A 27,434-nucleotide genomic window follows, 5' to 3' on the forward strand; every position below is an offset into this window, starting at 1 on the left:
GTATTCCGAATTCCATTGCATGACATATGTGCTGCATAACTTTCTCTAAATATTATCGATCGTGTTATCTTCCACGGGGACCTTATTAATTAAACGCTTATTTCAAATATTTCTCAAAATTAAAATAAATTATATGAATTTTTTATGTACTTCGTTAAAATTGTAATTATCACAATTTAGATAATCACACAATAATTAATTGACTAATTGAATAGATGTAAAACTCAAAGCACGTTATTAATTTTTTTTATTATATGTAATGCTTACTTATTAGAGTTTATTAAATCCTACAGATTAATTATTACGGTGCAAAATGAATTGAGCTACCTCTAACCTCATGAGTCATTCAACTTAAAAGTTCGAGTTAGAATTTTTGCAGAGTCCTTATTGAATATATGATGTTGGATACATACTGATTATATACTATGAATCAGGTTATTGACCAAACTGGCTCAAAAAACTGCTTGAACTCAACTCGAACATTATTTTCAATGTTCAAATCAAGCTCGACTCCTTTAAACCCTCAGCCATCGTGGATGTTCTTCTTGAATCTTGGTCTTAACAGGGTTGTGTGGTTGATTCCCATCTCCCCCGCCCACCCTTCATCTGCCAAAGGAAAAAAATTGAACGGACCTAGTACGAGAATATCCTATTCGGTACCTAGACAAAAGAACACCGGAGACAAATAGTAATTAGATTTATGTGAATAACAATTATTCTAGCTGGCTTGTATAACATTTATTGGCATAAAGAGTAAGATTCTAAATATTCGGATTGCACGTTGACTATTTTAGTTTCCATATATTTTGATGCAATACAGCAACAGCCAACACCTCTTACTAAAAGAAGACTGCATAATTTTCTGCCAAGATGTCCTTTAAATTATTCTCTAACATTTTGTTTTCAGAAGCATCCCTCGACTCTCTTTTTTCGAATATTTTTAAAAGATACCACTTTTTATGATATGATGATAACGAGTATTTAGGCTTCTATGTTAAGTTTTTTTTTAAAAAAAGAAATGTATTGAAGAGGAAAAGGCAAAAACAAAGAAGCAAGATAGGCAGAGTGCATGAACAGGCTTAGTTGGAAAGAAATAGTACAAGATGATGCAAATTTTGGTAGACTGTATTGTCTATATCAGGCTACATCACCCATTGAGAAAAGTTTGAAGCCAAAAATGTGCTATGTTGCTTAATCATACAACATAGTTTAGCAAAACGAAAAAATATAGTAGACCTCATCTATATACGAATTTCCCGTTGAACCGTACAGTGTTACACGGTTAATGTTCTTTCATCAATTTGATTTGGAATACTGCAGAGAAAATCATTTTCTTCAGACTTTTTCTTCCTGTAAAGCATTCAAAGTTATCAGAGCAGAAAAGGGAGATTTAACACAAGCCATATTGTTTTTAGGAAACCAAAAGGGTACGTATTGTTGACTTTTAACAAAGAAAATACCGAGGTTCCTTTTTCTGGGTGAGAAGAACTAATAATCCAAAACCAAGAATCACAGCAATTTTGATAGCCTGCAAATAAATGAAATTTTAAAAATTAAAAGCCATATTTTCTGCTGAACATATGTCCATTCGCTATGAAACTAATGATAAAAGGAAAGATTGAGTTGGATACATATATTTAACCATGACATCAACCTGAAAATACTACCATTCATGTGTACAAACTAACAATGATCTGATGATCAGAGCATTACCTGCCCAATTAGTCTGTTACATGAGTCGTCTGGAAAGCTACCAGATTCTGGCATATTACCAATGTCTACTTCACGTATTTCATGTTGCTGACACAAAACATTAACACATACATATATCAAACTATGTTATGATCCATGCATAAATGCATTTTTGAAGCTGCAATTACTCTAATTCAAAATAAGACTATATAAGTAGCTGAGGCGCTTTTTTGCAATTTTTCGAAAATGAAACCTTGCAGGAGATGACAGTAGAATCTTAATTACAAAACTGAGGATATTATACCTGCTCCAAGATTTCTGATTCCATAGAAACCTCGTTTTCTTGGTGGGTATTGGGTTCAATATGTAGAAGCTCTACTATTTTCATCACTTGGTTGCCAGCAGTTGTAATACATAAACTTTCCAAATTGTGCGGGAATATCCACAAACCAGAGCTTTCAGGGGAATTATATTCTTCTTTATCAAAGTCCAGCGATTTTGGTTTCTGATCTGAAGTCCCTTGAATATCCATAACTTTTGAACCTTCAAGTCCTGTTTGTGTCTCATTTTCTGCTTCTTCTACAGCTGAAGAATCAGAAGAATCATAAGCTTCTATTTCTTGAGATTGTACCTCAGACTCTCTTCCCGAACATGTAGCTGTTTCTGAAACTGGTTGCCTCGTTAGATAAAACGGTGATCTATCACTTTCTTCCCCACTTATTTCCACTGGAGCAACAGTTGACTCCAAATCCTTAGGTGCTAAAGATGCTTCAGTGTGACTCGAATCTAAGTCTCTTAGCCCACTAACACTTGGTATCATTTGATTCAAGTATCCTGTAAAAAAGGTATCCTCAAATTCTCTTGAACTTTGATCGGTTAATTTGGTGACGCCCTTCTCGTCTTTGTCCTCCGAAGAACCTTCCTTTCCAGCTATATTTTGTTCAAGTTGGGCCGATGCTGCCCTTTCAAAGTATTTTTCCACATCCTGCTCCAGTATATTGGAACTTGTTAAAGCGTCGGGTGATCTATTACTTTCTTCAACAGTTGGTTCTTCTGAAGTAATTTCACTATACTCCAATGGTGCTACACTTGACTTTGACTCCTTTAGGTCTGGAAAAGGTAGGGAGTCGCTCGAAACCAGATCTTCTTGTCCACTGACATTTAGGTTTCGACTCAAGTTTTCAGTCAGATGGGCAACCTCAGCTTTTCTCAAACTTTGATTGGTAGATTGAGCGACGTCCTTTTCATCTTGTAGTACAGAAGTGGGCCTTTTGAGGGATTTCACATCCTGCTTGGGAAAAGTTTAATTTTTTATCGTAACCAGAAAGAAGTATGTGAGGCAAAAAAAACCTAACTACAAACTAAAAAATCATTCAAGCACCTTAAATTGACCACTTTCAAATGCACTTATCATTTTCCTCACATTGCTGGGGACTTTCTCCGTGAGATCTGGATCCTTTGAATTTACAATAGGCAATGCCGTTTCAATTTTCTCAGTTGGTGTGGTTTCAGGTACTCGAGACGATTGTGTTTCTGTTACATGTGAAAAAGAGACGAGAGAAGCACCTTGACTGCAATCTGCAGCATTCTAAACAGGAGAGCTTGACTATAAGGTGTAACCCAAAAATATATTCAATTTATTTACTTAGTCAATAAACAAGTTACCGAGTGATTATTTCTTAACTGGGGTTTCAATTTCTTGGATGATTTCTTCCTTTTGGTAACTAGACGGTGAGCCAACAAAGGATGCTTCAGAACTCGATGGTGAATCAGCTGGTGAGGCTTCAGCTTCACGGCTCACTACTTCTGTTACGAAATTTGTTTGTGAATCTTGAAAATGAATTAGTCGAAAAATCATCAAACACTTCTCCAAAGAGGAAGCTTTTATAACATTTACTATAAATACCCCAAATGAGAACTAACCCAAGACATTTTGTTCGCTATGACTGGACTTCTCTTCAGAATTACGAGTCGAACTAGTGCTTTCTGAACGATTAAGGTTAATGTTGGAGGCAGTTGCAAGATTCTTTTTCATCGCAGATTCTCTCTTGACACATACAAAAACAGAAGATGATAATCTATTAAGTTCGCGGCTTGCGACTTCTGTTTTCAAACTAAACGTTCTATAAGTTTTATTGATAACTTTTTCTTATTTGTTTCAGCTGCATACCATGAGTTCAGAAGAACAAGATCGAGTTAGCAAGCTTACAATTTGGTGAGAGATGATACAAATGATGATTCTAGTTTATTACAAGATAGGAATTAAATTGTGTTTCTGTTTCTGTTGTAGTGGAAAAGAACATGGGATTGTTATTAAACACATTTGAAATAATTCTAACATTCTTGACAATGATCTAATGTCAGGTCAGACACTCGACTCATTATATCACTCATGTAGACCACGTGGTCTAATAAAATATGCTAGACTTGAGCTATGCAACCAAAACTGCGAATTGGAAGTCAACACATCAGGACACCTTGCTTATTTCTTCAGTATATGCAAGAATGTTTTTCAGACACACTTAGATGACATAAAAAAAATTCATTGCATAGGAATGAAGAGTGATTCAGAGGTACCACACCATAACACGAATGCGATTTTTCTCTTCCTCGTTCAGGAAAAATCGCAACTTCAAATGTACTTGCCCGCCTCCTTCAAGCGAGAAAATATCATCCCATGTACCCTTCTGAATTATTTGCATGATCCTAATGCCTATATGCGATGAAAAAGCAATCCAAGTGTTACCAGGAAAAATGAATTCGGTAACCTGAGTCTAATTAGCATACTGAAAGATAAATACACCTGTATATGCTATTTCATTTCCTTCTTCATCCACAAGTGTAACAGCCAATTCCTCACTAAGTTTAGCAACAGGACTGTAAAATCAGTACTTTTTTGTTCATCATACTGCCAAAATTTCTAAAGAAATAACATTTTAACCAAGTTTAGTGTCATTACAACGAGAAATCTCCCTTGTCCTGAGTCCGGTAACATCTTTTTCCGATAGAAACTAATGGTATCAAAATAAAAAAAACAGTAAAGAAGACAGATAATCGAGGAAACCCTTCAGTAAAAAAATACAAAATAAAAAGTTCATTAAATTCATATTTAATGCATTATCTAAAAACCCAAATGATTGAATTCTTGCATCCGTGCTGGTTTGAAATACTTACCTTTGACGGATGTTGCAGAAGGGTCTGACGAAGAAGAAATGCCCTTGAATTCCAGAACTACGATAGTAAACCAAGAACACAAGATGGAGTTAAAAAGTAGAAGAAATTTGCAGTGAAATGCAGTTAAATGTTGATACCTGAAACTTGTATGGTTCCCGGCATTGGCTCCAAGAAACTATTACTATGTCGGACTCAACTTTCTTGGAGCTTAAATCAGCTAAATTCTGCATTTAGAAAATCGGAAACGTGACATATAATAAAAATGAGAAGGGATGGGTGTCCGGGTGGATGAGATTGGATGGAATTTAGAAATAAGTGTGCCTTTGATGGGGTCCATTTACTTCAGCCAAATTATTTACAACCTCAAAGTCCTCGAATCTACATCTATATATTTGTCTGATATTGGACATCTCAGCTCTGAAAAGGTCAAAACTATTCTTCCCAAAAAGAAATATTGACTGTACCATAACTTCATTCGTAATAGCTGTAAATAACAAGGGTCAAATTTTAAATTTTTATCCGAGTCTTTTTCTCCGTGTTTTCCCCATTTGATTGACATTGTCGATTAAACATATTTATTTAATAAATTATTATATTATTAAACAAAATATTCAAACTTGTCTCATGAAATATCAAAGAAAATAATTTGAACACTACTTCAGCTCGAAAAAAGATCGAAAATGATTGATTTTGACTTGAATTCGATAGTTATAGAACCGCCCCGATTCATTATCACCTGGTCAATGACGGAGTGCATTACCTATTTTAGATTAAGCAATCACTCATTTTTGTGATTTTCATAGTTTGGTTCATCACGACTCCATATATCAAGAAAAAAATTATCGAATTGCTTTATATGTTTTGAAATTTGCGATGGAAAAACTAAGACATTATGAAACAACACATTACAGTCCATAGAAAAGGAAATCACCTCTCTCCATCTGAATCACAAATTTGAAAATACAAAAAAAGTTCGGCTCTCTTAGTTTGAAACAATCGAACACAGTTTGATGGATGCTCCTTGAGTCATATAATCCGAGTATATGACGCCACAGATATAACGAAATCTATATACAGAGGGGGTAATCACAATACAACTAACCGAAGTATGCTCTGTATACAAAGAATGGCCCAACACACTTCAAACACTTGGCGTACTTTTTGAACGGAGAAACTCCTTAAGAATGGCTTTCTCTTTGTCTATTAGCAACTTCTCTTCTCGATTATTGGGTTTCACCTTCCTTTTTTCTTCCAGCATCCACTTGAAAAGCTCACGTTGCTGATCCTCAGGGATAGGTTGTCGAACAATTACAGGTCTTGTAGTAGGCTGGGTGAATATAGGTTCCTCGTCAGTGAGAGTGGTAGCTGGAGTTGGAGTTGGAGTTGGAGTTGGAGCTGGAGTTGGAGTAACTTCAACTGGGGCCTCTGGTTTCAATTTCACTCTTTCTTTCTTCCCTGCCTGTGCAAACATGTAGGCTGGAAAAAGAAAAAATGAATTATTAAATTTTTCAAGATTCAAGATATCAAAAGCTTCATATAAAGAGAAAGAAAGAATATTTAGAAGCTAAAAGTGGGCAAAAGTTAAATCAAATTGCATCCGTAATGGTAGGAAAATCACTAACTAGCAAGTTCCGTGTCACTTCTGATATGCAATCTCTACTGTTAATAAAAGAAATATCTGGTCTCGGAACAAAAATCGCACTTCGATTACAGTTTCGAAAAGCAACCATCGAGGTAAAGCTTCCTCGTCCATGCTATTCTGTAGTATAACGTTTCAAGGAAGGGTAATAGACTTTACAGTTATGATTTAAGTTAAGCATCGAGATCTACTGCAATAATAGTAATAACTGATATGTGGGATGGAAAATTTTTCAACCATATGATCAAGCAGCATATATTTCTTCGCGAATGTTCCAGATTACAAAGTACGGTAACATATTAAGGTGGATGTTGCTAATTCTTGCTCTAGAATAGCATTAACGAGCTATAAATGTAATAACTAAAGGTTTATTAAATGGTTGCTACTTTCCCCAAGAGGTCTAATCTGATACTTAAAATTCTAAAATGTCGAAGCAAGCTAGCCATGAGCAACCCCAAGTCTAATGAAAAAACCGGATACTTGAAAAATTGGAACTTTGATATATATATCCTGATATGCATCTTTGCCTATCAAGAACTATGAAATCAGTCTTCTCATACAAGGGTCACGGAGGGATCAAACCATTTGAGCTCTTAACTTTAGCTGCATCTTACATAGGTGAATCCGTGGAGGGACATTATTCAAATAAATTATTGATGGATCCCAAAATATGAATTTCACTAAAATCTCGAGGAGAAATAATAAAATAATTATGTTGGCTAGATGGATGGCAGATAGACCTTGGGTGGGGAGAGAGATATGGGCTTGGAGTACAAAAAAATTAGAAAGGTTTTTGTCAGTGGATTGTCAGACCTCGCACTATTGCTGGATCCACCTCAATACGCAAAGCGGGTTCAAATCCGTGAGAGACCCGTGCAAAGTCTGTCGAGGTATGATCATATTGTGGTAACTATGCTGCACATATCCACAATCTTGGAAACTATCTACGCTTCCTTTTATGATCGCGTAACATACATAAACATAAGAACGAGAAAATCACAAATAAGCTGATGCTGCAAATCTTGCACATCAAAATGTAAGTTTTAACACAAACACCTGGTATGCATCAGTGCAAGAATTCAAAGCAATAAAAAATAACTGTGCAAGAAAAGTTCAAATAAATAAACCAAATAAAGATCATAGCAGAGACCTAAGTAATTCATAAGTTTACTTCACAATGCCAATATTTCTCGAATGCAAAACCCAAGAAAGTGAGACAAACCTCCAAGACCAAAGTTGCCGATGAGAAAAACCCGCCATAGGATCTTGTAACGATTAACAGCAGCTCCACCTGGAATCTGATTCTCCATTTTCTTCTCTTCTCTTGCTTGTTTAAGAAGAAATTCGTGCTAGAAATTTGATTATGTGTGCCATGTTAATGTAGCTTTTCTTTGGCTTTATGATCTTGCTTGGGCGAAGGAAAAAAGTAGGGGGAGTCAAGCCTATCAGGCCTTGTAACTGCAAGACTACGGTCCTTATGCCGGGAGTTTTTAAAATGGGCCAATTGATAAAGGCCGGACCGGCCCATAATTTCACCATCATTTATTTTTATTTTTTAATACATACAACTAGAAATCGTTTTGGTGGATCGTGTATATTTTCAGATATGTAATCCTGTCTCTCATTAATACAGAAAAAGAAAAAAATGTTTTTTAAAAATAGATTATTTAGGAAAATAATAAAAAAAATTAATGTGTTATGTACTGTTTTTCAGGTGTGTGATCGAAGAGTTTCAAACAATTTTGATCAAAATCTGTGTGCACATAAATTTGTCGATTAAAACACTTGTGCTCGAATTCATGTATGAGTAGAGATAGTCTCACGAATCTTAATCTGTGAGACGGGTCAATCCTACCGATATTCACAATAAAAAGTAATACTCTTAGCATAAAAAGTAATATTTTTTCATGGGTGACCCAAATAAGAGATCTGTCTCAAAAAATACGACCCGTGAAACCGTCTCACACAAGTTTTTGTCTTCATGTATTTGAGAGGATGGATTTCAAATCGATTGAATTCAAATTACTTATTTTGCTTGAATGAAATTTTTTTGGTGAATTTTAAATCCATCTACGTCAATTTTAACAGTGCGATAAATTTCAAATGCATAAAAGATAGGTTTCATTTGAAATTTTTCCTCAAATCAAAAAATTAAATCCATCAATTTTAAAATACGATAAATTTCAAATACATAAAAGATACGTGCATCATTCAAATTAAATCCATCAATCAAGCGCGGCCGAGGTAAACCTCATTTCATGCAGTAACACTTAAATGTTTAGCACGTGAAGATCATAAAAATTAATTTCAATTACAAATTTTTGTATATAATTAACATGATGCATGAGAATTAAATGTACAAATAAAAAACACACGGTAATTAAAGTACTGAATTCATTAAAGTGGAAATGGGAAGCCTTATGGATGAGTATGAACAAAAGATTCGTCACAGGTTATTAACTTGTATAAATTCATCCATAATTTTACAATTTATTTATGCCATGCCTGTTTTGGCCGCCGCTGCAGCTGCTTCCATGGCCCGCCTCGCCTTCCTTTGTCGAATTCCGCACGCGTTGCAAAGGGACTGCATGCTTACATTTAAAAAAAATAAAACAAACACACTTTGTAATGTGATAATATCACCAAAAAATAAAAAGAGATTTTTCAGTAGCCACAAAAGTAAAAAACTTTATTCCGTTGTACTGTTTGTGTTATACATATAGACACAGCATGCATGGTGATCTATATATATATATATATATATATATATATATATATATATATTAAGAAGAAGAATATATATATATACCTTGGGATCTTCGGGGCCACTTCTCCAGAGAGGAGTCTTCGTTGTCTTGCAATTAGAACAAACCCTAATTGTGGGGCTGTTGTTAACAATATTGCAAGAACTATTGCTGCTTAACTCAGTTTCCAAAGAAGAAGATGGCCGCAGCTTCTGATCCTCAAGGAACTTGTTTCTGGCACTGGTGTTTATTTTTATAGTCACCCGATCCTCCTCTTCGTTCACCTTCGTCTTGCTCATCGGCTCCACTCTGGACGGCTTCCACTTCACGGGATCGCTCCAAAGAGTTAATTTAAGGCAATTATCAACCTTATTAATATTGGTACCATCGTTGTAATACGGCGATCCACCATGATAAGAAGAGCAATCATCCTAGGATCAAGATCGGAAAAAATCATCTATATATCATGGATCAAGGCGAATGCAAATAACTTAATTTTTTCGAACTAAACAGCTTATAAAATGAAATTTCAAACTTGAGAGAGACGCGTTGCCTTACCTCGGGATGATGATGAGGCTGATAAATTTGGTAATGATTGTAAAAGTTAGTATGATCTCGATCGGTTGCATCGAAGAAAACTTGGCATGAAAAATGATCTTGATCTTCATTGATCTGCTCTACATCGAAATTTGAAGGAGAAATGTTTAAGTTCATTATATTGGAGTTAGCTAGAATTGGAGATGAAAAAATGGTTGCAAGTTGAGAGATGCCAAGGGTAGATCAAGGGTAGGCTGATCACCAATGATTAAAGCTCTTTATAGCGAAGAAAACAAACCCCAAAATATATTTCAAATCTTTATTAGAATGTTATATATATATTTTTTTATTATTTTGTAGGATACGTATTAATCACTGACTAATATGATAAAAAAAAATTAATGTAAAATTGGATATGATCCTGAAATATAAAGAGGTGACTAAAGATTCACGTGACTTGATGATGACCAAACAAATTGTCCAAAAGGGACAAAACTAAGGAAGAAGGAGAATGCTACAACACGACCGTTTGACAGAACCCTATCTCTTAAAATTTTGTCTAAGAGTACATAATTTTAACGTTAATTTTCTTTCTTCTGTTTCACCGCCTCATTTTACAAGTACATTAATCCAAGTGTTAATAACATTAATTGTGGATATAATTTTTTTAAAAAAAAACAATTATATTGGGTCGAAGGTTTTTCGCTATCACTTGGAATCGAACTCGGGCATCTCTCCTAATAGAACAGTTTTATGCCAGTGCAACACAAGACGGGTGATTCGAGGGGGATAACTTAATTATCGAAACTTGCCTAGAAGAAATTTACGATTTTTTTATTCTTAAGATTTTTTTATTCGAGGTGCAACTTTTCATATCAATTTATTTAATTTTTAATAGATTGATTTTTTTGTACATATAAGCGCGATGTTTTTTTACATACTTTTTAAAATATTATTTTTAAGTTTGATATTGTTATATTTTGTTTTTGGGTGAATAAAAAGCAACTTAATTAACAATTTTTAGAAGAGGAAACCTGCACTTCGTGTAAACGTCACTCATTCTGTAGTTAATTTTAATAAACATTATTACTTTATGGGGATAGAGCACTCAAAAGTTTTGTAGAAAAGAAATCTGAGACAGAGAAATTTGAGTGAATAGCTAGGCGTAACCCATGATCTGATAGACCTAGTTAGGGTTGCAATTCTTGGGTATCTCCCTCACTTTTTTACTACTCGAATCAATGATTATATGTATCCAAGTCCTCGAAAACTGAATATATATCATTCAGTTTTATAAAATGACTATATAAATTAGGCAATGACAAGACGGAGAGCTAGAAATAATCACTGATGCTGGGTCTCTGCGCAGAGAATTGATTAATCTTGTATCGTTGTGTGTAAGAAAGGTGCATCTTTCAGCTAGAAGTTGCAGAATTTGTGAAGAGGAAATGGCTACTTGCATGGCTGCATCCTCTGATCATGGATCCTTAGTATTGACAAAAGTCATTAATTATATGCCATACGACAGACAAAAAGACAGCAACACCCCCCCTTCCCCACATTTAAAAAAATCGCACTTTTTTCCTGAGCGTTTCTCGTTTCATATATTCTTCCAGTTCATCACCAACATCATTATTTATGGCCAATCTGTCTTCTTCGTGTCAGTTTTTGAGAAAAAATGGTCCTGATCAATTCTTCCCTTGGTACCATTTTAGTTTTTCATTCTTTAGTTGAATAGTTTTTTATGTAACATATCGATGCCGATTTCCATGCATTACCCTTAATTCGGGATTATATCTCAGCATTCATAATAGCAATTCGAAGTAATTATGAGAATTCAGTCTTTTGGTTTTTGGATTCAGTTTGATCCCGGTCTTTTCTTTTCTTTTCTTTTCTTTATGCCCATTTTTGAGTTTCTAGTCATTTAAGTAGTTCTTTTTTTAATCATTTTTTGTCACGGTATCTTATAACGTCATGTTAGTGGTATATAATACCATGTCATCCATATCCAACGCTATATACAACATACGTTCATCGTCAACTCTTAACTATAACGGGCAACACGAAATTAGGACAAAATGAAAAAATTGAATGATATAATTAACCCACTCAAAACTAGATGGACAAAATTAGGAATGAGAGCAAAATATAGAGATAGAGATATAATAAATTATATACTGTCCTTTTCAATTAAATATTTTGATATAGATTAGCGAAAAAATACTTATATATCAACTTCGGTATAAAAAAAAAAAAAAAAAAAAAAAAAGCTTTTTATCAACTAAGCAAATCATAAATGATTTTGTACAATCGCCCCATGTTTACATTTATTACAAGTTCTTGATGGGATAAATAGAATAGACAAATAAGAACCAACAGTTTCTGAGCAATACATCAACATCATAAGGCAGATTAGTGAGATTTCGTACTGTTTTTAAAATCTTTTAATTAGTATTGGAATTGTGAGATTTATTATTTCTAAACATTAACATTCTATTTGAACGATATTTATCAAAAAAAAAAAATTTCTTATATCTTTGAAAGCATGTTACTTTCATTGATTGAGATTTGTTCTACTTTATTTAATTTCGAACGAATTAAAAACAATTGAAATAAATGAAATATTATTTAAACATAATTAGTTTATATAATTTATTACAAAACAAACATAGAATGATGATAATATATGATTTTTTTTATTGATTTAATGCCGAAATTTGTCATAACTATATATATATATGTTAAGATTAAAATTTGAATCTAACTCAATATCCAAAATTAACTTTAAAAGGAAAGATTGTCAAATTCCATATATACAAGATTTCTGATTCCATAGAAACCTCGTTATGATTTAGCGGATACGAATTTGTCAGGATAACTAACTAGAACAAACGTTTTAACTATGTTGTACTGAAATCAATTTTAAATTTTATAAATTGAAATAACCATATATATAGTTATTTTGTAATTTCAACATAAATAACTATATTAAAAGTTTTAAAAACACTACAAAACTATAATTTATGTATGCACAAAAAAAATTCCTATAATTATATGTTATCTAAAAAAAAATTATTTAGGCATGTATATTATTAATAAAGGGAGATGGATGAATACTTTTGGTGATGTTTTTTTAATTATTCCTAAATTGCATTTACATCTACATATTAATAAAATATCAAATTTTTAATGCAAATTGTCTGTAGCTTAACCTAGCACATTTTATTGATTTTGCCTTTTTTATTCATTATCTTAAAATTGTAGTTTAGTTCATCATTAACTTTCACAATTATTGTATGTAACATAATCAAATCAAATTTAATGTGTAATAATTTGAAAATAAATATGACCCATCTAATTTTTTTAATTATTATATTATATCTATTATCTATTTAATATAAATCAAATTAATTAAAAAAATTATACATACGTACATTGATAGGCTAATATATATATATATTAAGAGTGAACCGTGTACGTAGCAACTTTGTTAGCTTGTTATACCAAAATACACGTTGCATTTCCTTTCCAAAATAAATACACGTGGCATTTTCCACTGTAAATATTGTGAAAATAAGGCCATATTTTTTCCTTAAAAAAATTAATAATGACATATTAATGAAACTCAGAGCAAATCACTACTTATCGAACATATCATCAAGAGAAAATACATTTTTAATGTTTTAAATTTAACTTTTTGTGATTTTGATGTTAAATTTCAATCTTAATTATGTATTTTTTATTTTTTATCATTTTAGTCATTTTTCAATAGAACGATGATGTGATACTGAACATGATGACGTTATATCGGTATCAAACCAAACCAAATGGTTGTCATATGAAACTCTTTTATTAGATGTAATAAAGTATATCAATATTATACATCTAATATATGTGTGCAACCTCATCCGTATTTATGTAAATGTGCGATGAAGCGATATATATTATATAAATTGTGAGATATAAGTAATTATTTTATGATGACAAGATGGATAACATATGTAGGCTAAGAGTGACTTCTGTAAATGTTATGGGAAGGAAACATTGATGGAGACAGACGAAAACATTATCATCTTCATTATCAAAAATATTTATATAATTATATATGTCCAAATGCAGGTAGTTTTCACATTTGTTCTTGAAAATCCCAGGGGCCATATATTGATTGCCCTTTGAGCCATATGAAATGTCGATTTTGCCCCCTTGTTTGTTTCCTCCACCTCTCTACTCTATGTATCGCCCCAAGTATTACATATATGCATATTGGTTTTGACCTATGGTACATTGAATTAGTTATAAGAATATACAAAATTCATACGGAAAAAGTTTTTTTTTTTTTTTTTTTGTCCAAATGTTCATCCCCTCCAAATACAACATATCACCCACCAATTTCCTGCGTAGATCTAGTTTGTGCTAATGGTATTGTTGCCGACTCTCTCACTGGCGATATGATTGAGTGGCCACAGCAGCAACGCCAGGCCCGTGATCCGAAAGCCTGGGACCGCTGAGTCCAAAACCATGGCCCAGGTGTCCTGTGAAAACTATATATCCTATTGAAACTGGTGCAAGCATTACATGAAAATGTAATTTGTCCGAAGACATAATTTTCATTTATGTGTAATAGTAATCTACATTCATAGAATCTAGACTTCTGTGTTTTAGTACAATATATCAAGTTTTTCTTCACTGTGTATCGATATCGAACTAGTCGATCTTGACAGACGAGTAAATTTTCCGCACAAACCAGAGGCATGAACAGAAGCCTATGGTTCCGGTAAGAATGAAGAACACATAAGAAATGATAAACATATAACCGAAGTACAAGATACCCGACACCAACTTCGTGATCTCCAGCTTCGTGCAGAAATATAAGATCGAATAACCAAAAAGATACAGAGCAGACGCGCCAGAAGTCAAATAAGCTCGCCACCACCACCGGTAATCTTCACAACATAACTGAATGTAGCATAACACAATAGTTATTTCAGCGCATGTGATGAAAAGAATGACGAAAGCCAAGAAGAGAAACCCAAAAATGTAGTAAAATTGGTTCAGCCACACAGATGTTAATATGAAGAAAAGCTCGATAAACACTGCCCCATATGGAAGAATTCCTCCAAAAAGCATAGCGAAAACCGGATGAATGTACCATGGTTGAGGAGGGATCGGCCTAGGAATTTTATTCGTTTTCACAGGGTCATCAGAAGACGGTGTTTTTTGGCCCAAGAAACTGCCTAAGAATACCAGGGGCACCGATATTCCGAACCACAAGAGCACGAGTATAAACATTGTTCCGAAGGGTATGGCCCCTGAAGATTTCTCCCCCCATATTAGGCCATTCAGAATAAAAAAAATGGTGAAAAGAACAGAAGGGAACATGACGGCTGTTTGAAGGGGTATTTTCATCCATTCCGAGCCTTTAAACATGTTGTACATACAACTCGAGGAATAGCCAGCGAATAAACCCATAAAGACCCACAAGAAAACCATGACTGTCATCAGCCCTCCTCGATTTGAAGGTGAGAGGAAACCGAGCATTGCAAATATTATAGTCACGAAAGTCATTCCGAGGACTTGGACTCCAGTTCCAACATGCACACACAGTAAACTGTAATTGTTAGGTGGTCTAAAGACATCAGCATGCACCAATTTCCACCCGGTTTCGTCCAGCACTTCATCTTGATCCAACTGGTTATATTTCACAATATCTTTGTGAAGGGTTCTCATCATGATCAGAGCTACGATTCCAGATAAGAAAAGGACTATCATCAATGAATTGATTATTGAAAACCAATGTATCTGGTCATCTTTCATAAAAAGATATATATCCCATCTTGACGCCCATCTGATAACACTCGACTGAAAAAGGGACGTTACAATTATAACGTTCGAACAAGGAAAATCGGTAGTGTAACTTGAAATTTGTAATTTAAAAAGATATATTCATACCTCAAATGAAACATCGTAGGTGAATACTACCTCTTTATCTGCATCAATTTCTTGGGGAAGTATGCCTAGTTTGGTTTGGGTGTTTGGCATGCATGTTGTTAACTTAGTGATATTCTCCTCCCATTTCTCGTACTTATGATTGATGCTGCAAATACAGTGAGTTAAAAACAGCATGTAAACTTTATATTATTGGTCAAGGAAATGCTTAGTAATACATGACACACCTTTGTGGAAAGACCTCGAACCCGACAACACGGGCAGTGTTAGCATCTGGATCCGGGTGATACTTTATTTTGAAGCTCAGGTGGTTGTATATAAAATGTTTCTGGTCTTTGCTCTGATCAAGAAAACGATAGCCAATCAAAAAACAGAAAATTAGATATATTTTTTGAATAATGTAGTTTATATGAGTGAATCTTACTCCAGAAAAAGTTTTCTTGAATCCAACTCGAAACCCACGTTCATAAATTTTCTGCTGACTTCCGTCCATCGTTTGCCAAACAACTGCAATTGGAAGATTGTCCAGAATCCTGCACCAACAAAACTAAAATAAATAAAACATAACAAACTGGAAGAGAAGTACTCGGACGAACTTATGAAGAACAGTGTTACATGTGGACTCGATAATCTTCGTCGATCTTTTTATTGAAGTTCTTTGCCGCTGAGGCATCAAGAGTTACTCGACAAGCTATTTTACAAGACAGTGGCACCTTCATATTAAACTGTAACAGATTTAAATTCCACAATGTCACACAATTTATCATCATAACTACTTTTACAGAGAACAACCAATACGATGAATATACTCACAGTGTACACGGAATTCTCAATCCGGTCACCTCGAAGAACTTCTCCTAAATTTTCTGCTCCATTCCTAACATTTTGAGGTTTGCAGTAACGTAAGAAGTAATAGTCATATGGAAGCTGTGTCTTTGTTGATGAAAGTTTGTTCACTTTTACTTCAAGAGTTTCACCCTGAAGAAAAGTAGAGGCCATACATCATTCATAAAGCAACAACGTATAACGATTACGTCCTATTCACGAGCTAGATGGTACGTTATTCTATTGAACAATTTTATGTATTACGTCGAATTAAAGTCAGGAGAAGGAACGAGAAAGAAGAACAGAGAAGATCATTATATAATTTCAAAAGCGGTTGAAAATCAGGATAAGAATGAAATTATAGAGAGACTTGATTAACCACCGGGAACCAGACATGACAAGGATCAATGATTGTTGAAAACTATATAGAGTCACTATGGAATCGAATGCTCAAAAAACACAATAAACATTCATACAATACATTGCAATTTGCAAATATTAACATAGAGAATCACCTTATTCAAGCAAATTTCAAAAATCATATAAAAAAGAAACACGAGTTTCACTCATTCGCCACAAACAAACTTCCCACCACTAGTACTAGATCCAAAACCGAAATCAATATTGTCTCCCAAAAGCCGGAAAAGAAAGCATGTTTCAGTTCTAGTTCCAGTTCCAAAAACGAAAGGCAAAAACTTGTGTGAGCCGGTCTCACGGGTCGTATTTTGTGAGACGGATCTCTTATTCACGTCATCCATGAAAAGATATTACTTTTTATGCTAAGAGTATTACTTTTTATTGTGAATATCAGTTCGTGAGAATATGCCTACTCAAAACGGAATTTGGGATCCCCCGAAAACCGCTACTGAAGCATGTTTCGGTTTTGATTTCAAAATGAAATAAGACCTTGTTCAAGCCCACTTCCAAGAAATAAAAAAAATCACCAAAAATGAGACCATGCGGAATCATAGCGGAGACCAAGCTAATCGATTCCGTTTCGACCTTCAATTAAAATCCAAATCATAATTTCAAAAGCAAAACTATCTGTTTCACTATCGTAGTGAAAACTAAATGAAACACATTATCAACTCGTCAAGTTGCGAATGAATACACACACACACACACACACACAAAACCTAGGCATCAGCAATATAACAAGATCCAATCTTTCCACGCAAGAACACATACAAACACAATGCATGTTGCTGGCATAGAGAAACAGATAAAGAGACTTCTTTTTACCAGTTGAAAATCACGAGGAGCAACCCCGGGAAGATAAAACCCATTTGCCGGCGACATTAAAATCAGCAGTAACGCTGGAATTATCGTTGTCATTTTTCCCATTCTTTCAGAAGATTTTTGTGAAGCAAACTTTCATTTTTGGTGCCAGTTTTAAATGCATTGAATGGTTTGGTTTACGACGCCATTTAATTCATGGAGTCAACTCTCTGTAACTGAGTTGACTTCGTATCGCTGATGGCAGTTTTTAATATCCTTCAGTGTTAGGAATGTGGAAATTAGCGATTTTAATTAACTACAATGGAGCGTGTCTGTCACGGAGTTTTGTGTCAATTAAATACTAATAATAATAATACAACTTGAAAACAAAACCGAACCGTTATTTTTCTAAAAATAAAAATAAATTAATCATTTCTCATATATAAACAATCAGGTATAATTTGATATATTGAATAAGAGAATGATTGATAAATAATCATCGTTATCACATGTTTAGTAATTTTAGAAGTTTCATTATGGGTCTGTGATAAATAATTTTATACAAAAAATAAAATCTCTTTTATGAGATGTGATAATTTTAATTTAATAATAAAAAACACTAAAAATAACTTAATAGTCCTCAATATATAAAAATCATAAACCATATAAAGTTCTAAATTAGTATCACTAGATGATAATTATATAAATTATTTTTATAAATATCTGCTAATAAGTAGAAATTAAAATCAAATAAATATTTTATTTATTTTTATATATTATATAATATGATAATTATATAAATGAACTCGAGATAATTATATAAATAATTTTTATAAATCTCAATAAAATTATTAGTGTCACTCAATTAACCTTAAAAAATTATATTTGACTTGACTTATAAAATTAAGGGCTTAATTATCATATTATATAATATATAAAATTAGGTAAAAAAAAAATCATGGAAGCACTGTCGGCACATTAACAGATAAGAAATATGAACTCAAACAACAACTTTGAAATTATAAAATTTATTATGATAAGGTTAATTTTTTCACTACAATCTAATATATAAATTTAATCACTCTTATTAAAATCATACCAAACATTAAATATAATACTTTACATCTTATTTATCATCAACTTATCATTATATTATATATCACATGTTTATCCTATCAATGTACTAAACTATGCGTTAGTTGATTATCATATTGATATATGAAATATTCATTATATTCCACCCCCACATAATTTTATTTTTTACTTTAATCTGGCTTTGCTTTTGGCTTGTTTAGTGCATTTAGATCCCTTAGCTTTCTGATTTATAAACTAGATTTGACTTATTATTTACCCTTTATTACTCTATATTGTACTTTTTATATATAAAAAAAAAAGTACATCGAGTGAACATATTGAACTCAATATGTGTAGCTAACAATAAAGTTGGATTTTTAATTTATTTACTTACATATAAATTTTTATAGAAAAAGTATAAGTTTTACACACAATACACGCACAAATATGGCCAATATATTTTAAGACATTTATTTGATTTAAGATAATAATTGAGGTAAGAATAATACCTTGTGTGCACATATTGCCCTACAAGAGTACTCGCCCTCTAGGATAATTGTCTCCCGAAATACAACAAATATAATTGCTAAAGAGTACTGCTGCAAATTTCCAAATTTATAAATGAACAAAAGGATTAGAATTGTCTCGATTTTAATCTAAATTATTATTTTAAATGATATAATTTTATAGATTTTACAGATTTTTATTGAGTTCATATAATCTTATATATTTGTAAATTGAATATCTCTAAATTTTTGTAGAATTTTTCATAGTCAACGTTGAATATCGCTTGACATTTGAAATTTTACAAACGTCTATTTTAAATACAATTAGACTTCTATAAAGTATATAAAAGTTTTGATTGAATACTTCTACACTTTAAAGTTTTATAAAAATAATTAAAAATCATTTAATCTCCTACATTGAATACTTGCCCGAGTGTTACAATGTTAAGGTTTCATTTTTTAAAAAATGTAAAATTTAGTCATAACGATTCGAGAATATTGTGTTGGTCATAATTGCTAGCTTGGACTTAGCCAACAGAAATTAGATTAAGCCCTAAAAATTATTGGCAGAGATTGGTATTTGGGCCAAAACATTTATCTGAACTAAAACACGAATAAAAAACCCGTTTAAAGTTCGACCCGATCTTCTAGTTGTTCCAGAGCCCAAATTTCAAATACATGTTAGAATATGTATCTTGTGAGATGGTCTCACGAATCTTTATCTGTGAGATGGGTCAATCCTACCGATATTCACAATAAAAAGTAATACTCTTAGCATAAAAAGTAATATTTTTTCATTGATAACACAAATAAGAGATCTGTCTCACAAAATACAAGTGAGACCGTCTCACATAAGTTTTTGCCTATGTTAAGAGTGTGATAAGACTCAAAATTGATCTATAAATTATCACGAAACTAAAACTTATATCCAACTTTATTCTTATTTTCAAAATTTTATATGTGAATTGTTGGATTCTAATTTTGGGCAGCTTCAGCTAACATCAATTTCGAAATAATAATAAGAACAACAATGAGTATTTTATATATATATATAGTGTTCTAGAAAACGAGAGATGTTAAGCGGGCGGCCACCTACCACCTAGTGTCTTCTAGGTGCTTAGGCGGGCGGCACTTGGGCAGATTTTTTATATCTAAATATCTTATTTTTATTGTTCATTTTCATATTTCTCCAATAATTCATCTGTATCGAATTCAAACTCAAAATCAATATCATATTCATCATCTTTAACCGATCCAAATTAATTGAAAAATACGTCGAACAATCTTTGTTAAAAAAGATAAATTCTTAAAAAATCAACATAGTAAATCAACGCTCGTCTAGAGGATTTTGAGCCGCCTAAACGACCTACCGATTTTTTCAACAACATCTAAAAGTATCGTAAAACTTTTTAGGCGGTCATGCACAAGTCTTTCAGAACACCGAAAAAACGTATATTTACATTGTGGCCTGTAAAGCACATACGAACACAGCACCCACCCACCAATCTCTATGTCCAGCAGTTGTGATGTGAAGTGTGCAAGTTGCATAAAAGATGCTCCTCTCTCTTATTTCTGTCCTTTTAGGTTATCATTTCACGTGCCACAATACGGAGGAACGACTAAACTCAATTACTTTTTCTTCATATAAATAAGAAATTAAAGTTTCATTTTTTATAATAAAAAAATTTAAAAGTTACGTGAAACGCATCAGGAGTTTGAATTAATATTCAATCGAGTTATGCATATTTTTGTGTTGATTTACGTTTGAATATGTCCATATGAGATCGTATATGCGTGAAATATACACACGCATAATTACATCAGTCGTCGTAGGCTCTTAAAAATTAATTGAATTTTGCAGCAGATATTTCGATCCAATTATTTCAAGCGAAACAGGAAACTCAAGCTCAAGCTTAAGCTTGATATTTGTAATTCCAAATTCCATCCAAATTCTCTCCAGTTTCATGTTGTCAAACAGATTGTAAATATATATTAAATGTGTTGGGTCCATGAATATTTATTTTATAATTGTATTAGTATAGCTTGATGACTAAGTTACAATCAACTTTATCCAATTCAAACAATTCAATCTAAAGGTCAAACCAAAACCAAATCCAAATATATGATTTTCTATGTTAATTTCGAACCAATTACATAATATTGTAGTTAGATGTATAGATTTGAAGGTTAGAAATTTTAAATCTAAAATAACATGTGTATTTATTTGTTTGGATAAAAATATTAAATAATGAATTTTAAATATTAAATAGTTATTTTTAAATCATTACCATGGATTTCAAATTCGTGCTAGTGAATCGTACGTTCGATATATCGTTTTCTTGGACAAATGAACGGTCACGATCAGATCACATGATCCCGCACAATTTCTTATGTTCTCGACAAAGAACAAACAAATGAACTATTTAATAGCTTGGTCGTTTTGTCAAATTATCAAAGATATCCGAGTTAATAATCTATAATGTTTCCACGTCATGTTTCCCGATTTGACCCAAATCTATGCTTGGGTCCTGAGAATATATTGATGTTTGTTTATTTTTGGATAGAAAATCTATTTCAAGAACGAATATATATATTACATTTTTGTCATATATATTTTTTCCTTGAGATTTTGGTAATTTATGTTGTAAAATCCCATTGTTAATTCTATATATCATTTTCATCGAGAATGATGATATGACACTACATACGTCAGACTATGTCGATGTCACATTAAAATCGCATCACTACCACGTCAATGGTTCGAAAAAGTAATGAAATTACAAAAAAAAAAAAAAACATATATAGCATAATAAAATTAAATTCGGCATTATAAATGACTAAATTGCATAAAAGTAAATATATATATCTATATTATCTATATTATATTATTAAGTGTGAGGAGGTTGGAAAAACTATTTGTGGAGGACACCAAAATATCTTCCCTTTTTACCCTCCTCTTCAACACTACATATAATAATTCTAACCACGTCAATCCTATGTCTGAGATCTTCCCCAAAAATGGAAGTTCTAACCGTACCAACACATTTGAAAACTTCTCAATTTAAAAAAAATCTTACGGTTAGTATTTTTAACGCAAAAAACCTTTTTTTCTACCATAATACTATTATATTTTTTTTAATTGTAAATAAGTTTATTAGAAAAATAAATTTTTTGTCATACACAACAATATGTACGAACACACTAATTATAATATTCATATCAAATTACAAATGTCCAATATTCATTATATAAATTGATTAAACAATATTTCAAATATCTAATATTATGTCACACACAACGTGTGTGCCTAAGCCGTTAGTATATGATTAAAAATACAGTTTTATCCTTGTTTATTTGGTTGGGAAGTTGAAAATTGACTACCTTTATCATGCATGCATCCGATCAAGAGTTAGCATTGTTGCCCAACTAGCTAGCTACCGTGGGACACAAAAAGTATTGACGAAATGAAACAAAACAAATGTGATGCATTAACGAAGATTAAAGAGAGAAAAAATATATATATGAAAATATTTTAATTCAAACAATAAAAAAGATAAGCATATGTTATAGCATTGATCGAGAAATAAGCCAACCATCTTTTCTTGATCTCATACTAATCTGAGCATTATTATGTTTTGAAAGGGAAAGCAAATATGATTCATCGGACTTCATGTTCCCAGCAGATCATGATGAAGTTCAAATTATGAAAGAAAAGATATTTTTGTAATACGATCTCACGAATTTATATCTGTAAGACGGGTCGATCAGATCCATACATTAAGTGAAATGTTGTACTTTTTAGATAACAAGTAATATTTTTTTATATATCTAATATAAAATTTGTCTCAAAAAATTGATACGATTCTAATGAGTTATTTTATACGGGTGTATTAAAATTTGAATGACTTAAGTATAACGTCATGAAAAAGTCACAGTAAGTCTAGTCTTTTCACATCTTTGGATCAAATAATTCATGTACCATATGTCCCCAAAAAAAAAAAAAAAATTGCAGCTTTCCTGGAAGTGGATTTATCGAGTAATTTGCACATACATACGTACGTACCTCTTTTCAAAGATTAAAACTATTTTCTAGAAAATATAATTATGATTCCATATCTCACACCAGCTGGCCTGACCAGGATTTATATATTAGGAGGAGAGGAGGATGAATAAATGAAATTACAAGAGCAAAATCTTATATTTTATAGCTGTAAGATACTCATAAATTTTCCTTCATATATACTTCATCTTTTTCACCATCACAAGTTCGTTTTTCCTCACAGGATTCGACCAAAATCCGTGGATTTCAAATTCCATCCCGAGCCACATGCAATCACTAGAAATTTCAGTTAGGCTACATACCGATCCTGATTCGATTAAAAACAACTCAAAAGACTACGGGAACCTCGGCCAAGAAATCCCGTCCGCAGTTCTTTATCCATCATCCATCAATGACATAATAACGGTAATCAAATTTGCAAACAATCTTTCTACTCCATTCACCATTGCTGCACGAGGGAGTGGACATTCTGTACGAGGACAGGCCTCGGCACGTGGAGGGGTGGTGGTTGATATGAAATCTTTGAGAATAATTACCGGAAATGGCGTTAAAATTTCTCGGAACCCGGATTCATTAGGGTTTTATGCAGACGTCCGAGGAGAGCAGAGGTGGATCGACATTTTGTTCGCGACGTTAGAACATGGGCTTGCGCCTGTTTCATGGACTGATTATCTACACTTAACTGTTGGGGGAACGCTGTCTAATGGAGGGATTAGTGGGCAATCCTTTCTACATGGTCCTCAAATTTCCAATGTTCTTGAAATGGATGTCATAACTGGTACAAGTACACACACATGCGTATACGTATGTATGTATGCATGCATGCATGTACAAGTACACACACACACATAATCTTTTTTTTAAGATATTGCATGTAGATGGAAGTGTGGTCTTGCAGAGTGTGTCGCGGGTATCGGAGAACATGATAACATAGTTTGTCATTGTCTGTCTCCGTCCTTTTATTTGGAACCAATAGCATCTTCCACGGGCCTGTACATTAAAAAGGATTCTCGCGACTCCAAATAAAAATAAAAATAAAATTTAAATTCAATTATTGTTTTTCAAAAACGTAAATTTTTCTATTCATACTAGTTCTGTCTTTGATGTAGCATGGGTGAATGACTGACTTGTAGGAAGAACAACGACATTATCATCCTAAACGAAAAAAAGAACATCTTAACATGTTTTTTTATTTGAAAAACAGTGTGTTTGCTCTAGTCTTGGTGCTTAATTTACCCTCATACTGATGAATTTTCTCTTCTACATGTTGATTTAGGTAAGGGGGAATTAATGACTTGCTCAAAACACACAAATTCTGAGCTATTTTATGCAGTTCTAGGGGGTTTAGGGCAGTTTGGCGTCATAACCAGAGCAAGAATAGTACTAGAGAAAGCGCCATCAAGGGTAAGCATTACAGGGCTTCTCTTTTTCTAATATTCGAACATTAATCGGAAATATTCAATTCAACTTCTTTAAATTCATCATTATTTGGTGTATAGAATTAATCAACTTGATCATTTGGTATAGGCTCATGACCATGCTAGTTAATCATAAATAAATAGATATATTAAACAAATAAAAAATGAAAAAGAAAAGAAATGACAACATAGGTAATTATGAATTTTAGTATATCTTTTCTAATGTTTGTTTCGTTAGGCAAAATGGGTGAGATTGATATACAGTGACTTCTCCAAATTCACACAAGATCAAGAGCATCTCATCTCAATTGCTAATGGCCCAAATTATGTTGAGGGATCCCTCATCACAAATCATAGTTCTCCGAATAATTGGAGGTCTTCCTTTTACTCACCTTCCCATCAATCCAAAATATTTTCGCTATCTCGCCACACTCAAGGCCTCCTCTACTCTTTGGAACTCGTCAAATATTATGATCACGATCACGATCTTAATGCCATTGATCAGGTAAACGAGCTTAGTGTTTCTAGTTTAATTATTGTAGAGGTTTTGCCCCCAAAATAATTACTATGATTTTTAATGTCTTGCAGGAACTCGAATCATTGCTAAAAGAATTGAATTACATTCCGGGCTTCATGTTCAAGAAAGATGTCTCATTCGTTGATTTCCTCAGTAGAGTTGGAAGTAGAGACAGTACTCAAAGTACAGAAGAAGAAAAAATCGAAGCTCATCCATGGCTCAATCTCTTCGTGCCAAAATCGCGGGTTTCGGATTTTTACACTGGCGTTTTACTCAATATAGTTCACAGATGTAATCTCATCTCCGGACCCATTCTTTTCTATCCACTTAGCCGAAAAAAGTACCAACATCCTGAAATATATATTATGTTCATTCCTTCTTAAACCTATACTTTATTAATTATAATATTGCTACAAATTTCGCAGATGGGAAGATCGAATGTCTGCCGTTACACCAGATGAAGATATCTTCTACGCTTTAGGGCTGCTGCATACTAGTTACATGTCGAACGAATCAGAGATATTCGACAAGGTAAATGATGAAATAATGGAGTTTTGTGAAGAAGGTGGCATCGAGGTGAAGCAATATCTTCCGCATTACAAATCCAGGAAAGATTGGATAAAGCATTTTGGGCCAAAATGGAGTGTTTTTCAAGAAATGAAGATGAAGTTTGATCCCAAAATGATATTATCACCAGGACAAAGAATTTTCAATCTTGTCTGATGGTTTTGAATAATTAATTATGAATTTATGATATTACTAATTACGAATAAATGGAATAAAGTTAGTTTTCAAAATATTACTATAGCCTGTCCGTCGTGATTTTGATGTGTTGGCTGCGAATTTGGCTGATGAAAAACTGCAATTACGCGATTGAATTTGAATTCAATTTTAAAATGAAAAATGGTTATATTCGTCAATGCTAGCGCCGAATTAGTTTAAAGAACTCATCACCACTAACCCTCATTTCAATTTTCAATTGTAGTTTTTTTGTCCCACAAACTTTGTTCTCAATTGTAACTAATTTATTGAATAAGGCTATTAGGATAATCTAAACTATAACTCAGGTAACGTTTTTGGCGGGTTAGGTGAAGCTCTTTCCATAATTAATAAATACATTTTCGATATCTGAATATAGGCAAAAACTTATGTCTCACAAAATGAGACAGATCTCTTATTTGGATCATCCACGAAAAAATATTACTTTTTATGCTAAGCGTATTACTTTTTATTGTGATTATCAATAAGATTAACTCGTCTTGCAAAATCGTCACAAAAAATACGTACTCCTGAGTATAAACTCACATCTCACTTTTCTGAAATAACAGTCAACAGGAACTTGTTACAAGTAGCTCCCTCGTAAAAAGGGAGGAGGCGAGTAAACGAGAGAGACTTCGGTAATTAAAATATCAATGATGATGTGGCATTTATTAAGAAATTTTTGAGTTAGTTATTCACATTAAATAGGTACCACGAGATTATGCCAAAAAAATCATTAAAACCAGTACAATAATCTCTTAGAAACAACTATTTTTTCTTTCTTCTCCAAATTACACCCTTTTCCTTTCAGAATTCCGTCTCTTCCTGTTCAACTTCTTCAGGAATTGAACAAAATATCACCCATGTACAAGGAGCATCTGGTCCTCGCAGCCATAATTCAGTTTTACAGGAAACTGGGAACCAAAAGAACGTGAGAAATAACTGCAGCACTTGCAAGGATGGCTCGTCTTTATATGTTAAAATGTACAAGTTGCAGGTACTTTATCAACATTTTGGCAAAAGTCAATCACCATTTGTTCAGGATCAACAAGATCAAATTACGCGACAACTTTGTTAGTGGATTTGGAAATGTAAAGATCCCGATGCAGTGGAGCTGATAAATCAGTTCTATCTAGTTTGGGCAGACAGAGCAGTTAGCTCCGTGTTTATCCTCATTCAGAAGCTGTTGTAGTGCAAAAGTGGAAGTTTCTGGAGCTTTGGGCCAAAATTTTCCGCCTTTCGGGAAGAACTGAATTTCATGCCGAAACTGCAGTAGTATTCCATCTAATCAGGCTTGTGTGTGCATGGGCGGGCGCAGGCGCATG

General features: G+C 33.1%; 5 protein-coding genes across 15 annotated transcripts; 1 reads left to right on the forward strand and 4 right to left on the reverse strand.

Moving 5' to 3' along the window:
* Positions 1 to 352: 352 nt before the first annotated feature.
* LOC142545628 (uncharacterized) lies at positions 353 to 5,180 on the reverse strand. Of its 9 annotated transcripts, none has more exons than XM_075652905.1 (12): positions 5,004 to 5,162; positions 4,867 to 4,923; positions 4,652 to 4,703; positions 4,496 to 4,551; positions 4,275 to 4,405; positions 3,616 to 3,739; positions 3,377 to 3,522; positions 3,074 to 3,280; positions 1,997 to 2,980; positions 1,714 to 1,800; positions 1,461 to 1,528; positions 355 to 1,350 (listed from the first exon to the last, which is right to left on the reverse strand). In XM_075652905.1, the coding sequence occupies exons 1-12, from the start codon at positions 5,026 to 5,028 to the stop codon at positions 1,275 to 1,277; spliced, it is 2,013 nt and encodes a 670-aa protein (XP_075509020.1). In that variant the 5' UTR covers positions 5,029 to 5,162; the 3' UTR covers positions 355 to 1,274. The 9 variants fall into 9 exon arrangements, with proteins under 9 accessions (XP_075509022.1, XP_075509025.1, XP_075509020.1 ...); XM_075652906.1 differs by having other exon boundaries at positions 3,377 to 3,498; positions 4,496 to 4,569; XM_075652902.1 differs by having other exon boundaries at positions 4,496 to 4,569.
* A 603-nt stretch (positions 5,181 to 5,783) lies between these two features.
* Positions 5,784 to 7,965, reverse strand: LOC142544595 (uncharacterized). The gene is made up of 2 exons (XM_075651627.1): positions 7,728 to 7,965; positions 5,784 to 6,342 (listed from the first exon to the last, which is right to left on the reverse strand). The coding sequence occupies exons 1-2, from the start codon at positions 7,813 to 7,815 to the stop codon at positions 6,008 to 6,010; spliced, it is 423 nt and encodes a 140-aa protein (XP_075507742.1). The 5' UTR covers positions 7,816 to 7,965; the 3' UTR covers positions 5,784 to 6,007.
* Positions 7,966 to 8,973: 1,008 nt separating this feature from the next.
* Positions 8,974 to 10,115, reverse strand: LOC142545635 (uncharacterized). 2 transcript variants are annotated; one of them, XM_075652921.1, is made up of 3 exons: positions 9,808 to 10,115; positions 9,315 to 9,680; positions 8,974 to 9,096 (listed from the first exon to the last, which is right to left on the reverse strand). In XM_075652921.1, exons 1-3 carry the CDS (start codon positions 9,961 to 9,963, stop codon positions 8,989 to 8,991), a joined length of 630 nt encoding a protein of 209 aa, XP_075509036.1. In that variant the 5' UTR covers positions 9,964 to 10,115; the 3' UTR covers positions 8,974 to 8,988. The 2 variants fall into 2 exon arrangements, with proteins under 2 accessions (XP_075509036.1, XP_075509037.1); XM_075652922.1 differs by having other exon boundaries at positions 8,984 to 9,089; positions 9,808 to 10,110.
* Positions 10,116 to 14,153: 4,038 nt separating this feature from the next.
* On the reverse strand, positions 14,154 to 18,019 carry LOC142545629 (transmembrane 9 superfamily member 7-like). The gene is made up of 7 exons (XM_075652913.1): positions 17,800 to 18,019; positions 16,546 to 16,710; positions 16,348 to 16,457; positions 16,157 to 16,265; positions 15,960 to 16,072; positions 15,736 to 15,880; positions 14,154 to 15,645 (listed from the first exon to the last, which is right to left on the reverse strand). The coding sequence occupies exons 1-7, from the start codon at positions 17,899 to 17,901 to the stop codon at positions 14,491 to 14,493; spliced, it is 1,899 nt and encodes a 632-aa protein (XP_075509028.1). The 5' UTR covers positions 17,902 to 18,019; the 3' UTR covers positions 14,154 to 14,490.
* Positions 18,020 to 23,573: 5,554 nt separating this feature from the next.
* On the forward strand, positions 23,574 to 26,119 carry LOC142545631 (cytokinin dehydrogenase 3-like). Of its 2 annotated transcripts, none has more exons than XM_075652914.1 (5): positions 23,574 to 24,193; positions 24,692 to 24,819; positions 25,072 to 25,338; positions 25,422 to 25,690; positions 25,776 to 26,119. In XM_075652914.1, the coding sequence occupies exons 1-5, from the start codon at positions 23,683 to 23,685 to the stop codon at positions 26,071 to 26,073; spliced, it is 1,473 nt and encodes a 490-aa protein (XP_075509029.1). In that variant the 5' UTR covers positions 23,574 to 23,682; the 3' UTR covers positions 26,074 to 26,119. The 2 variants fall into 2 exon arrangements, with proteins under 2 accessions (XP_075509029.1, XP_075509030.1); XM_075652915.1 differs by having other exon boundaries at positions 25,422 to 25,641; positions 25,776 to 26,039.
* Positions 26,120 to 27,434: the final 1,315 nt, after the last annotated feature.

This window comes from Primulina tabacum, chromosome 5 (assembly GCF_025594145.1).
Source record: "Primulina tabacum isolate GXHZ01 chromosome 5, ASM2559414v2, whole genome shotgun sequence".
Taxonomy (NCBI): Eukaryota; Viridiplantae; Streptophyta; class Magnoliopsida; order Lamiales; family Gesneriaceae; genus Primulina; species Primulina tabacum.